The 15,248-nt window shown below is 45.4% G+C and overlaps 1 protein-coding gene across 1 annotated transcript in view; it reads right to left on the bottom strand.

Annotated features, from left to right (window-relative positions):
- The window catches only part of LOC139547100 (uncharacterized), a 64,845-nt gene extending 60,665 nt beyond the window's left edge, over nt 1–4,180 (bottom strand). Inside the window, 1 exon segment of the mRNA XM_071356147.1 lies at nt 3,063–4,180. Coding sequence (XP_071212248.1) covers nt 3,063–4,147 — 1,085 coding nt within the window. The 5' untranslated portion in view covers nt 4,148–4,180.
- Between the last annotated feature and the right edge of the window lie 11,068 nt (nt 4,181–15,248).

The raw sequence follows: 15,248 nt of genomic DNA, 5'->3' as shown, positions 1-15,248 counted from the left end.
TTTTAGAGTGTCCTTTTATTGTCCCCAGCACAAGGCGCACCTGTGCAATGATCATGCTGATTAATCAGCTTCTTGATATGCCACACCTGTCAGGTGGATGAATTACCTTGGCAAAGAAGAAATGCTCACTAACACGGATGTCAACAAATTTGTGCACAAAATTTGATCGCAATAAGCTTTTTGTGCGTATGGAACATTTCTGGGATCTTTTATTTCAGCTCATAAAACATGGGACAAACATTTCACATTTTTTGTTTATAAGTTTTTTTCAAAGTAGAATATTCATTAATTTGCCCAAGATCATAAGACATGAACATCAGTGATGTATTTTCCTTAACTTGGAGGCAACAGCACATGCCCCTGTCTGTGTGTGTGTGCGCGTGTGTGTTTGTCTTTGTGTAGAGGTTAGCGATGAGGCTAATATAATGACAACTGTCTTCTGGTAGTTGGAAAGGCTTTCCCAAAAACCTTCGACTAAATATTAACTACAATGTAGCCTAAGCCTACCTGGCAGAATTGTATCATGATTATTTGCGTAAATTCAGTAGCCATTTGTTTTCGCAAATTGCAAAACACATGGACGCTAGCGAAACATTGCTAACCAACCAAGCTACACACCAAAATCTACATTTCTTACATCTTTCCCAGACCTCTAAAGTGGTCTACTGATGTGGTTTACGCATTGTTGTGGACTTAGAACAGAGATGGCCAACTGGCAGCCCATTTTGTAGGCCCGAAGATCAATAAAAAATATATGTTTTTTAAGTCAGGGTCTGTCAGGTGCTGTTGCCTTACTGTTGAGAGGTAGAATTTCGAAATTTGGTTGTGCATCAGAGTTTTTTCTCATCATGTCAGTCACTGACTAGTATTGTCATAATACCAGAATATTTACTTTTATACCGATTACAGGTTAAGTACCACGATACCAAACCAATTCCATGGCAAAAAAGGTGCACAGTATAAGACAAAGTCACAGAATGGCACTTGATTCACACGGATAAACTCAGCTACTACGCTGTTCTTTGAGCATATTGAGTTTAATATCATTATATTATCAAATCAAATTTTATTTGTCACATAGACATGGTTAGCAGATGTTAATGCGAGCGTAGCGAAATGCTTGTGCTTCTAGTTCCGACAATGCAGTAATAACCAACGAGTAATCTAACCTAACAATTCCACAACTACTACCTTATACACACAAGTGTAAAGGGATAAAGAATATGTACATAAAGATATATGAATGAGTGATGGTACAGAACGGCATAGGCAAGATGCAGTAGATGGTATCGAGTAAAGTATATACATATGAGATGAGTAATGTAGGGTATGTAAACATAAAAGTGCATAGTTTAAAGTGGCTAGTGATACATGTATTACATAAAGATGGCAAGATGCAGTAGATGATATAGAGTACAGTATATACATATACATTATATTAAGTGGCATTGTTTAAAGTGGCTAGCGATACATTTTTGATCAATTTCCATTATTAAAGTGAGCTGGAGTTGTTAGTATGTTGGCAGCAGCCACTCGATGTTAGTGGTGGCTGTTTAACAGTCTGATGGCCTTGAGATAGAAGCTGTTTTTCAGTCTCTCGGTCCCAGCTTTGATGCACCTGTACTGACCTCGCCTTCTGGATGATAGCGGGGTGAACAGGCAGTGGCTCGGGTGGTTGTTGTCCTTGATGATCTTTATGGCCTTCCTGTGACATTGGGTGGTGTAGGTGCCCTGGAGGGCAGGTAGTTTGCTCCCAGTGATGCGTTGTGCAGACCTCACTACCCTCTGGAGAGCCTTACGGTTGTGGGCGGAGCAGTTGCCGTACCAGGCGGTGATACAGCCCGACAGGATGCCCTCGATTGTGCATCTGTAGAAGTTTGTGAGTGCTTTTGGTGAGAAGCCGAATTTCTTCAGCCTCCTGAGGTTGAAGAGGCGCGCACACATGCCTAAGATCCCCATACACAATGCCAAGCATTGGCTGGAGTGGTGTAAAGCTCGTCACCATTGAACTCTGGAGCAGTGGAAATGCATTCTCTAGAGTGATAAATCAGACTTCACCATTTGGCAGTCCAAAAGACAAATCTGGGTTTGGCGGATACAAGGAGAACGCTACCTGCCCCAATGCATAGTGCCAACTGTAAAGTTTGGTGAAGGAGGAATAATGGTCTGGGGCTGTTTTTAATGGTTCTGGCTAGGCCCCTTAGTTCCAGTGAAGGGCAATCAACGCTACAGCATACAAAGACATTCTAGACAATTCTGTGCTTCCAACTTTGTGGCAACAATTATGGGAAGGCTCTTTCCTGTTTCAGCATGACAATGCCCCCGTGCACAAAGCGAGGTCCATACAGAAATGATTTGTCGAGATCGGTGTGGAAGAGCCCTAACCTTAACCCAATCGAACACCGTTGGGATGAATTGGAATGCCGACTGCAAGCCTAATCGCCCAACATCAGTGTCTGACCTCACTAATGCTCGTGGCTGAATGGAAGCAAGTCCCCGCAGCAATGTTCCAACACCTAGCGGAAAGCCTTCCCAGAAGAGTGGAGGCTAATGCCCATGATTTTGGAATGAGATGTTCAACGATGGCTACTGGTAAAATGCATTTAGTTAAGCCAGTTTAACTGCACAAATAGATTGACTGCACAAATCAGTTGACTGCATGTGTGGGTATGGATGTGGGTACGCAGACCAGCGAGCCACTGCGGCCTCTCATGATGATTTCCCCCCAAATTTTGTGGCCCCAACACCCATCAAAGTTGCCCATCCCTGACTTAGAACATCAAATGCTGTTGACTTTCTATAAAAAAAAATATATATATATTTTGAGAGCGAAAACCTGAAAAACCTGAAACCTGGAAGAAACAAAATCAGGCAGAAAATTTAACTTTTATAGGGCCCTAAGTTTAGCCTATGGCAATGTTTTTGCATCCGAGTAAAGCCTGAAATAGAAAACTATCATTCTTACTCAACTGAACAACAAATTGTTAATTAATCATGAGAAACAACTCTACAACATTATAATTACAGCATATTACCAGAATGTCTCTCTCGCTGTCTCTACTCACACTGGTCGAGACCTGGTCCCCCATTTCTGCTCAAGCTCCAATTCTTCACCTGAGCTGCTCTCTGTGACATCAGAGTCTACAGCCTCATGCACTGTGCGCAGCACAGCCTGGGCATAGCTGGCAAACTCCTGGATGTCTTTAGAAGAGGATGGGACTGAGAAGGTTTGCAGTAGGGCAGGCGCCTGGGTCCTGTGGCTCTGTGTACCGGTCGGTCTCTGCCCCATGGCTGGATCAAAGGGTTTGGTGTCAGCTGGGGGTGAGGGGGGACCCGGGGTCTCCCTGCCCTGCCTCTTCTTTAGACCCTCCAGCTGGAGGCTGCAGTGGCTAGAAAGGTGGTCCCCTAGCAGAGCCTGGAGTCTCCTCTGGATCCACCCAGCCTGTCCTAACAGGGCTGCTTGTTGGGAGAGATACCACCGGGTCTGCTCTCTCACTGCCTCCTCCACCATTGCAGTCACAGGCTGCTCCTGGCCTTGGCTCCTAGTCCTTTTGGTCCATGGCTGGGCTAGAGCTGTGTCTGTGCTGATGGTGCCCCCCTCCTGCCTCGCTATGCCGGGTGTGGGGACAGCAGAGTTGTACTGGGACATGAGATCCCCCTGGCAGTGTTTTGTAGGTGACTGGGGGATATCATAGCTATCTGGTCCTTGGCCACTGTGCTGACACCGCTGCTGAACCACACCGTGGCTATTGTGTTCAGTGACGGGAACAAAATACATGTCTTGTGCACTTGGACAGGCCGCCAGGGAATTCTTCAGGTTTTTGTTGAGGAACAGGAGGTTGCACAAGGAACCAGGGCTGGAGAGAAGCACTGTGTTGTACTGTCCAGCCGAGGCCCGTAGCAGAGGGGACAGGAGTGACTCTGAAACCTCAAGGGGACTCGTGCCAGAGCAAAAAGTGTCCAGACAGGGCGGAGAGGAGAGGTTGAGCCACACCCTCTGAGCATAGCTGCCCTCCTTCAGGTTCAACTGAGGATCACACTCCATGTTGAGCATTGCCCCATCTGCATCCATGTTGTTGAGGGCGAGAGTGGTCGCCAAGTGGATTCCGTGGGCGTCTTTGGAGAGCTTGGTCAGGGCTGGGGCCATTCACTCTTCTCCGTCACACCAGAGGATGTCAGATCGGCCTCAGACTTTCCCCAGAACAAATAATAAAAACACTATCAGCACTTCATGCTCCAAACTGAAAATCAACTAGATATACTAAAAACAGCAAATTATGGGTAGAAAAACATCCAGGTAGTTGGATACATTAGCTTACCTATAGAGAGAACGACGAAGACAGAAACAAAACATACCACTAGTAGCTGGCACTGTCACTATTAGCTATCTAACTGCACTGTTAGTTTACGTCATGGGTGGCAGTGGCTCAAACAAGTCAATGAACTGACAAGGTGGAAACTGATTACATTTACAATTGTCTTACTGCAGAGACATCCAACCTAATCGATTTATTTAGCTAAGTTACATAAATAGCTAGAACCAAACAACAAGGCCGTTGACAGGCATAAATCAAATAAGTTTCACAGCTTTCTGGAACACACAAATAGCTTATAGACCATCTTCTTTCTACGTTACTCACCTTGAATGAAAATCGACAGGATCCACGAAAAAAATTATTCTTGAAGCCTTGGTTTGTGTTGTGACAAGCTAAGCTTTTCCCCTCATTTGACACGGTAACTGTTAACGTTTGGCTAGATAGTTTATCAGAAGATCTTTCGGTTGAAAGTCCTTTCTCCGCGGTCCTATTTCCGTTCCAACTGCCATAGATCCGCAGCTGCTCTGTGTTTGACATTGAGTAGTTGCCTGAGTGAGTGAGGGTTGGGGGGCAAGTCTATGCAAATATCATGCCATCCAGGACCAATTATATTCAGTCGCAGGAGATCGTTGGAACTGTTTTTACTTTCTAGTTTTATCCAATGATTGTATCACAATTTCGGTTCAAATCCTCGATTCTTCCATATACTAGCCCTGCGGTTCCCAAACTGTGGGCCGGGACCCACTTGTAGGTCGCCGCCAATGGTGTGGTCTAGTGGTTAAAAAAAAATGGTGGAGAAACTCTGATCCCTGGTTGGGTGGTGAAAATGAAATGCTCCCTATAATTTATATGTGTTTTTCTGCAAAAGGTGGGTAAACTGTCAAGCAAAACAAAAGTGGGTGAACTGGTTTTCTAGTGTTTACCCTCCACTACACCACTGGTTGCAGCGGCAGGGGTCCAGGTGGGTTGCAGGATGCCATTTAAAATAAAACAATTCAATATATTTTTGAGATGGAAAAACGCTTTCAGTGTAAACTTAAACGATTAAACCATATATAAAGTATTTTGAAAATAAAATGGGATTTAATATTTTTTTTTTATAATAGCCTATAATAACTTGAGAACTTACAATCAACAAAAGAAAAGCTAGAAAATCATACCCACATTGATTTTGTTATGTTTGAGCATAAGAACACAGTATTAGTCATGTCAAAATGCATAGAAATGCAGGAAATGTACAGTACTAGTCAAAAGATTGGACACACCAAGTAATTCAAGGGTTTTTCATTATTTTTACTTTTTTCTACAATGTAGAATAATAGTTAAGACATCAACTATGAAATAACACATCGAATCATGTAGTAACCTTCTTCTGTATACCACCCCTACCTTGTCACAACACAACTGATTGGCTCAAACGCATTAAGAAGGAAAGACATTCCACAAATAAACTTTTAACAAGGCACACCTATTAATGCTTTCCAGGTGACTACGTTATGAAGCTAGATGAGAGAATGCCAAGAGTGTGCAAAGCTGTCATCAAGGCAAAGGGTGGCTACTTTGAAGAATTTATTTGTTTAACACCTTTTGGGTTACTAAATGATTCCATATGTGTTATGTCATAGTGTTGATGTCTTCACTGTTGTTCTACAATGTAGAAAATAGTAAAAATAAAGAAAAACCCTTGAATGAGTAGGTGTCCAAACTTTTGACTGGTACTGTACGTGCATAATTCACTCTTAGCTCAAGGGCAAATGTATAGAATAGCAGGAAATTGGCTTTAAAATGGAAAAATAGTATTTTCAAGTTTTATTGTCACATGCACAAGTACCATGTGTTTGATGCCATTTAATTTTCTCCGTTCCAGCCATTATTATGAGCCGTCCTCCCTAAGCAGCCTCCACTGGTTCCAATACCATATTTACAATGTGCAGGGATACTGGAGTGATGGAGGTAGATATGTATAGGGGTAAGGTGACTAGGCAACAGGATATTAGATAAACAGTAGCAGCAGCTTGTACAGCATGTGAGTGGTTGTCTGTGTGTGTAGAGTCTGTATAAATGTGTGTGTATATTATGTGTGAGTGAGCAGACGATGGAGTGGGTGTGTGAGTGTGTAGGGCCCTGTGAATGTGCATAGAGACAGTGCAAAACTAAAAAGGTCAATAAAGATTAGATAGTCCGTGTAGATATTTTATTTGCAATTTATCAGTCTTATTGCTTGGGGATAGAAGCTGTTCAAGAGCCTCTTGGTCTCAGACTTGATGCACCGGTACCGCTTGCCATGCAGAAGCAGAGAGAATAGTCTATTCCTTGGTGGCTGGTGTCTTTAACCATTTTCCAGGCTTTCGTTCCACACTGTCTGATATAGATGTCCTGAATGGCAAGGACCTCGGCCCCAGTGATGTACTGGTCTATCTGCACCACCCTCTGTAGCACAATGTGATAGAAGGCGGTGCTATTGCCATACCAGGCTGTGATGCAATCAGTCAATATGCTCTCAATGGTACAGCTGTAGAACATTTTGAGGATTTGAGGGAGAAACTTTCTCAACCTCTATGGTCCAAACACAAATGCACAGTCGTGAAGAAATGCCACGCCTTCTTCACTACTGTGCATTTGTGTTTGGACCATTTTAAGTATTTAGTGACTGGGACACCGAAGGAACTTGAAGCTCTCGACCTGCTCCACTTCAGCCCCGTCGATGTGGATGGGAGCGTGACTTGATGATGGTGTTGGAGTCGTGCTTGGCCACGCAGTCGTGGTTGAACAGGGAGTAGAGGAAGGGACTTAGCATACACCCCTGTGTTGAGGGTCAGAGTGACGGTGGTGATGTTGCCTACCCTCACCACCTGGGTTCGGCCCGTCAGGAAGTGCAGGATCCAGTTGCAAAGGGGATATTTTCAGACCCAGAGTCCTATGCTTGGTGACGAGCTTGGAGGGGACAATGGCATTGAACGCTGAGCTGTAGTCAATGAACAGCATTGTCACATAGGTATTCTTCTTATCTAGGTGGGTGAGGGCAGTGTGGATAGCAATTGAGATTGCATCATCTATGGATCTACTGGGGCGGTATGCAAATTGGAGTGGGTCTAGAGTGTCTGGGATGGTGGAGTTAATGTGTGTCGTAACCAGCCTCTCAAAGCACTTAATGATTACAGAAGTGAGTGCTACAGGGCGGTAGACCTTTCTCACGTCGGACTCGGAGAGTGAGATCACCCAATCCTCTGGGTCGGTGACGGGCTTCACCCCGGGCAAGATGTTGTTGTTGTCAAAGTGTTCATAAAATGCATGGAGTTGGTCTGGTAGAGAGGCATCGTTGGGCAGATCACGGTTGGTTCTTCCTTTGTAATCCGTAATGGATTGTAGCCCCTGCCACATGCGGTGGGTGGCGGAGCCTGTGTAATAAAATTCTACCTTATTCCTATATTGTCCTTTTGCTGTTTAGATGACTCTGCGGAGGTCATAAAGCAACTTCTTGTACTTATTCCTGTCCTCGACCATAGCCTCATGATTGCCTCTGTGTGCAGTAGCCCTGTGCTTAATTTAGCGCTAACCTCTGTGTTAATCCAAGGCTTTTGATTGGGGAAGCAGCAAACCCTCACTTTGGGGACAATGTCACCGATGCATTTTCTAATGTTATCGGCGTAGTCTCGAAACATATTCCAATCAGAGCTAGCTCCATGATCCATTACAACATGTGTAGAATTATAGGGAACAGCTTCAAAGCTGCAACATTTTCTTTTTGATGCCAAGATGAGGGTCTCAAAATTTCTTTCCCAGTGCCTGTACAGAATTCAGCCACGTATTAGACCAACTGTGCCCATTGCCACACCCCCTGCCACTGCCACCACCTAGGCCCCATTTTGATTCAGAAAAATCCCTGCATTGTTACAAATAGTTTCATAATTATACAGTAAATTTATAAAAATTGGTCACAAAAAGCCATACTCAAAACTACATTCAGTTGAATGTTTTGAAGAAGTATTATTAATATTTTTGACTTATTCTTTGGTCTAGTATATGTTTTTTTTTACCGCTAAAACCTTTTGGGACACGACTTAACAGACACCTCAACTGATGGGTGTCATGACTCCGACCGAAGCAGGCTCCCCTTCCCGTGCGGGTGGCGCTCGGCGGTCGTCGTCACCGGCTATATTAGCTGCCACTGATTCTCACCCTCTCCGGGGACACTCACCCCGGAGAGGGTGAGTGTCCTCGTCTCCTGCGTCACGGGTCGTGCTCTGGAGTGGGCGAACGCAGTCTGGAATGACTCAGCGAAGGAGCACTACCCGGAGTTTACCCGCCGTTTTCGTGCCGTGTTTGACCACCCTCCAGAGGGCCGAGCGGCGGGAGAACGACTATTCCATCTCAGGCAGGAGTAGAGGAGCACCCAGGATTACGCTCTGGAGTTCCGAACCCTGGCAGCAGGATCTGGGTGGAATGACAGGGCCCTTATCGACCACTACCGGTGTAGTCTCCGGGAGGACGTCCGCAGGGAGCTAGTGTCTCGGGACACCGCTCTTTCCCTTGATGAGCTGGTTGACATGTCCATCCGACTGGACAATCTGCTGGCTGCCCGCGGGCGTTCGGAGAGGGTCCTGTGCGTTCCACCACCCAGCACCTCCGCTCCCATTCCGATGGAGTTGGGAGGGGCCGTGCCGAGGGGTACCGGAGGAGGAGGCTCCCCCTGCACCAGCTGTGGTCGGAGAGGACACCGCATTAAGGCCGTAATTGGCCGACTCCGACCACGGTAAAAGAGGTGCAGAGGTTTTTGGGTTTTGCCAACTACTACCGGAGGTTTATCCGGGGTTTTTGCCAGGTAGCAGCTCCCATTACCTCACTGCTGAAGGGGGGCCCGGTGCGGTTGCGGTGGTCAGCAGAGGCGGATGGAGCTTTCAACAGGTTGAAGGCGCTGTTCACGGATGCACCCGTGTTGGCGCATCCGGACCCCTCTCTAGCATTCATAGTGAAGGTGGACGCGTCCGAGGCTGGGGTGGGTGCCGTGCTATCCCAGCGCTCGGGTACGCCACCAAAACTCCACCCCTGCGCTTTATTCTCGAGGAAGCTCAGCCCAGCGGAGCGTAACTATGATGTGGGGGACCGGGAGTTGTTAGCGGTGGTCAGTGCTCTGAAGGTGTGGAGACACTGGCTTGAGGGGGCTAAGCACCCCTTTCTCATCTGGACCGACCACCAGAATCTGGAGTATATTCGGGCAGCTAAGAGACTGAACCCACGTCATAGTGGGCCATGTTCTTCACCCGATTCCGGTTTACGCTATCTTATAGACCGGGCTCCCAGAACGTAAAGGCGGACGCACTGTCCGTTACGGGTGGAACCCGCGCCTCCTCAGTGTCCGGCGGGGCGTAAGTACGTGCCGCTTGGTGTTCGGGACCAATTGATTCGGTGGGCTCACGTCCTACCCTCCTCGGGTCACCCTGGGGTGGCGAGGACAGTGGGGAGCCTTCGGGGGAGGTATTGGTGGCCTACCTTGGCTAGGGACGTTAAGGTTTATGTCTCCTCCTGCTCGGTATGCGCCCAGAGTAAGGCTCCTAGGCACCTTCCTAGAGGGAAGTTACAACCCCTCCCCGTTCCACAACGGCCTTGGTCTCATCTATCTGTAGATTTCCTGACCGATCTTCCCCCGTCTCAGGGGAACACTACGGTTCTGGTGATTGTGGATCGGTTCTCTAAGTCCTGCCGTCTCCTCACGGTGCCCGGTATCCCTACAGCCCTACAGACTGCGGAGGCATTATTCACCCACGTCTTCCTGCACTACGGGGTGCCGGAGGACATCGTTTCTGATCGGGGCCCCCAGTTCACGTCCCGAGTATGGAGGGCGTTCATGGAGCGTTTGGGGGTCTCGGTCAGCCTGACCTCCGGTTACACTCCTCTACTAACGTGTCCCCCTTTCAGTGTGTGTTGAGGTACCAGCCGGTCCTGGCACCATGGCATCCGAGCCAGACCAAGGCTCCTGCGGTGGAGGAATGGGTGCAGCGCTCCAAGGAGACCTTGGCAGAAAAGGAGTGCTGACCGCCACCGCAGTGAGGCCCCTGTGTTTGTACCGGGGGACAGGGTCTGGCTCTCGACCCGAAACCTGCCCCTCCGCTTGCCCTGCCGGAAGCTGGGGCCGCAGTGTGTAGGGCCCTTCAAAGTCCTGAGGACAATAAACGAGGTGTGTTATCGATTACAACTCCCTTCTTATTATCGTATTAACCCCTCGTTTCATGTGTCTCTCCTCAGGCCGGTGGTAGTTGGTCCCCTGCAGGACGGTGAGGTGCCGGAGGTCCTTCCTCCTCCTCTGGAAATCGAGGGGTCCCCGGTGTATACGATACGGGCCATTCTGGACTCGAGACGCCGGGTGAGGGGCCTGCAGTACCTCGTGGACTGGGAGGGGTACGGTCCGGAGGAGAAGTGCTGGGTACCGGTGGGGGACATTTTGGATCCATCAATGTTGAGGGATTTCCATTGCCTCCATCCGGATCGCCCTGCGCCTCGTCCTCCGGGTCGATCTCGAGGCCGGTGTGAGCCTCGCGTCAGGGGGGGGGGGTACTGTCACGACTCCGACCGAAGCAGGCACCCCTTCCCGTTCGGGTGGCGCTCGGCGGTCGTCGTCACCGGCCTATTAGCTGCCACTGATTCTTTTCTCCCCCTACTTATGTGTTTATTGATTACACCTGTTTTGAGTTTGTTGTAATTAGTTGGGCTTTATTAGTCAGCCGGCCCACCCATTTCTTTGTGCGGGATTGATTATTGTAAGCCTGGTGTTTGTTTCAGACGTACATGTTTGTTTATGTTCGTGTATAGTGCTGGGCTGTTTTCGTTCCCCATGTCTGGGGCAGTTTATTTTGAGCACCCAGTGTTTAGTGGGGTGGCCGTGGTTCACCGAGAATGCATTAAAAGAGCATTATATTGAACTCTCTGTTTTCCTGCGCCTGACTTCACACTCCCGACACCCAGTACCTTACAATGGGTCACGAAGCAAAAAAGTTGGCTTTGATCAGTGTTTTGAGTGTGCAAAAGCATTTCATAAACTATATTCATAAATAAAGAGTTACATGTATTACCAAAGCATTCATGATTTTACAATGATTTGGGACAGTCTGACTGAGCAACAGTGCTATCATTATTATTAGCTCTCCCCATTTGCTGCAAACAGTTTCCAAATGTTTGCTAATGCTTGTTGATGTAGCCAGCAAACAGGCATATTCCTTTTGCTAAATCGGTTTGAACATGCCTTGAATTTATTTAGAGCTACACTGTATCGCCGACCTTTACTAACTACTCCAGATTGTTTTAGAACAAATGATGTGTATATACATAATGTTCAGAACTGATCTTGAAGAACGCACATGCAGGTCACGTTCACATATTTATCAAGCAGGTGCGCGTTGTCAGAAATTAGAGCATTTTATGACGTCAAGTGGGGTGTTTTTGGTCATGTGATATCATGTCCAGTGCACTGCAGTTTCGTGAGCCCCCCCACAAGGTCTAAATACTGCACATTTGCCATGGGGCTAAGAGAACATTTTAAAGTTGTAAAGCAAATTTTCTGTAATTCTATATGTTTCGCCATGGCTAACGACATGTTCATATGCCATCTGGGGAGGGCCCTGACCTCCAGGGGGTCCCCAAGAGCTCATTGGTACCCACTGCCCTGCGGGGGCTGCGGGGGATGTGGTATGCCATCATATCATATAGCCAGGTCATAAAGATGTATTTTTTGAATGTTTGTATGAAGTTATGTCCTAGCCAGTGATATGACATCTGAGATTGAAGGAAATTGCTGACGTTAATTAAAGAAATACCTGTTCAGTTGCCTTTTGGATTATCCCAGTGTTAGAGGTTGGGTTTTTAACTTGTTCAGGATGCACATTTGAGGTAGAAGTGACATGTTGTCCCAGTACAGGGCTCTCTTTAACTCAGCTGTGTGAGGAAGTAATTTGTTCTTTTGAAAGTCAAGTATAAATCTATGTCTGTTGGTTAATGTTTTGTAGGCCTACACATTTTGGATCCATCTTTATTCCTTCTACGCACCACTTAAATAAATACCACCATTTTGCACCTGAATCCTGCTGATGCTTCCCACGCTGCAGACATAGACTGTAGGGTCCACTATCTTACATGATCAGAGACTTTAAAAATGATGTAAGTGATTTGTGCTGTTTAACTCAGAAGCAAATAGACCAACTGTATAGTTCTCCATGTCTATCACAACTCAGGATATGACTCAGATGCAGACACAGGAGGCAGATAGTACAGTTTTCAGATTATTTATTGTAAACACGGGGCAGGCAAAGGGCAGGTCGAGGACAGGCAGGGGTTTGTGATCAGGTCAGAGTCAGGCTGGTACAGGACGGCAGGCTGACTCAGGGTCAGGGCAGGCAGGGGTTCATAATCAGGTCAGAGTCAGGCTGGTACAGGACGGCAGGCTGACTCAGGGTCAGGGCAGGCAGGGGTTCATAATCAGGTCAGAGTCAGGCTGGTACAGGACGGCAGGCAGGCTCGGGTTCAGGGCAGGCAGGGGTTCGTAATCAGGTCAGAGTCAGGCAGGTACAGGATGGCAGGCAGAATAGTCAGAACCGGGAAAACTAGTAAACAGAACTTGAGAAACAGGAAGACGGGAAAGCACGCTGGTAAGACCTGACAAGATGAACTGCCAACAGACAAACAGAGAACACAGGTATAAATACACAGAGGATAATGGGGAAGATGGGCGACACCTGGAGGGGGGTGGAGACAAGCACAAAGACAGCTGAAACAGATCAGGGTGTGAGACAATGTCACGAAGATCTATTGGTTGTCTGAAGTCTCCATCAGCCCAAAAGGAAAATACAGGCAACATGACCTACTCTGTTCTATATTATTTATTGAGCACACAAAGCAAAGTCACAGACTTTTGTTACAAATGAACCAAAAGCAAAATTTCCCACATTTAAAGTCATCCACTTTTTTAAGTTCAAATTAATAATGTTTGCAATTCGACTTTTGGATTCAAAAGCAGCTCAAACATAGAACAATGTAAGAATGAACTCCATAGTCACTGAATCATACCATGCATTATAGGGAAATAATGCAAGCTCTGGAATGCCCTTCTAGCCTATCAGAATTGAGTATTCAACAATGCCATGATATAATTAAGCAATAAGGCTAGAGGGGGTGTGGTATATGGCCAATATACCATGGCTAAGGGCTGTTCTTAAGCACGACGCAACGGTCGAGTGCGTGGATACAGCCCTTAGCCATGGTATATTGGCCATTTACCACAAACCCCTGAGGTGCCTTATTGCTATTATGAACTAATATAAATAAATAAATTGATTGATTTATAGAATTACTCATTTGTAAAAGAGAAAGCATGGTTATCACATTAAAACCTACTTAATGGATCAGTTTCACAGACCCAGATTAAATAAATGGGCGGTTCCACACCAGGAATGCCCAAAAATGTTTTGGATATCTCAGATTGTTCAGGCATTTCTCACATAGAAATCTCATTCGGAGGAAGGGTGTTTGATACTCTTTTAAAAATTTGTATCAGACACAATTTTTTTGAAAGTCATGGTGAAAGTGGCTATTTTAGGTCCTTTTTAGACCTATACATGCCTCTTGTGAGACGCTATCATCCATGAACCACATATGATACAGACAACATCTTGGTGTCATTCTACCCCTTGGTTGGTTGCATTTACTCACACAAATTGCAATGCCTTTCATGTATGCCGTCAGCTGTATTATTTTGCTCGTGCGTCATGCAAACGAATTGTAAAATATACAATACTGTAGTTTTGTTACGGTTTCTAGTGTAATATGCTTTGTTATTCTACAGAGATGGTTGTACATTATTAGAGTAATTAAAGGAGTTAGCCAATTATCATATGAGTAACAATTAGCTATATGGTTTGGCATCATGCCAGATGCATGGTACCTTAGCATGTGCTTTGTATTCATGCAACTTCAAATGTATAATGTACAGCTACAGTATGTCGGTGTGAATTAAATACTAAAGAATATTATTTTCTGTATTTTGCAGTTTCACGACATAAATGTTTTCAATATATTAATTCAAGAAAAGTCACGCCTTGGGAGTTTTATTGAAGACTTAGTTGTTAGCTATCTGTCTAGTTTTGCATGGGAACGCAACTCAAGGGCAGAATAACATTAAAGATATATCTCAAAAGTACTTTTTGATTTAGCTTAATTTTTTACATATTGTTTGTAACAATATACTCGTCAAACATGTGACATTTCCAGAGTGGATGCTCTGCTACCTTTGACGATATGAGCCATTTTATAGATAGAAATTTACATTATAGATTATTAAACAATCACATTCTGCAAATCACCAGCAGAGGGAATTCCCTCTGAATCCATTTTCCCTTTCACTGTATTGGTGGTGCTCATAAAATAGATCATAACTTAAAAAGTATTATAGCACCCACTTTGTAAATTGGATGTACAAGTAGAGTATACTGTTCCAAACATTGTCGTAAAATTAACAAAATAAATACATGTGAAAATCTTTATTTCAGAACCTAGTCATGCTCCATATTTTAGAGCACATTCTAAGGTGTATAATGACATCAAGATGGTGTCTGTGTCGTGTACGGTTCAGTAATCATGGGGTCTTACAGGAGACATGTATAGGTCCAAAAAAGGCATGAAATGGCCACTTTCATAATGATTTTCTCAAAAATGGTTTGCGATACAAATACATATAAAATATCATTCCTCCCATTTAAGTTTCTATGTGAGAATTGACAGAAAAATCAAGAACTAAACATTTAATTTCACAGACATACAAAATTCCAGATTTAACCCTTAGCCTGTGTTCTGTGATTCAATATTTCCAGAGGAAGATTATTAACCATAGTCCAGGAATAACTGATGCAATGTACTGAATATGAAGTCAAGGTGCCATTATAATATTGA

The sequence above is a fragment of the Salvelinus alpinus genome, chromosome 20 (genome assembly GCF_045679555.1).
Source record: "Salvelinus alpinus chromosome 20, SLU_Salpinus.1, whole genome shotgun sequence".
Classification (NCBI taxonomy): Eukaryota; Metazoa; Chordata; class Actinopteri; order Salmoniformes; family Salmonidae; genus Salvelinus; species Salvelinus alpinus.
Note: the sequence above shows the minus strand (reverse complement) of the source record. Positions and strands in the feature narration are given on the sequence as shown.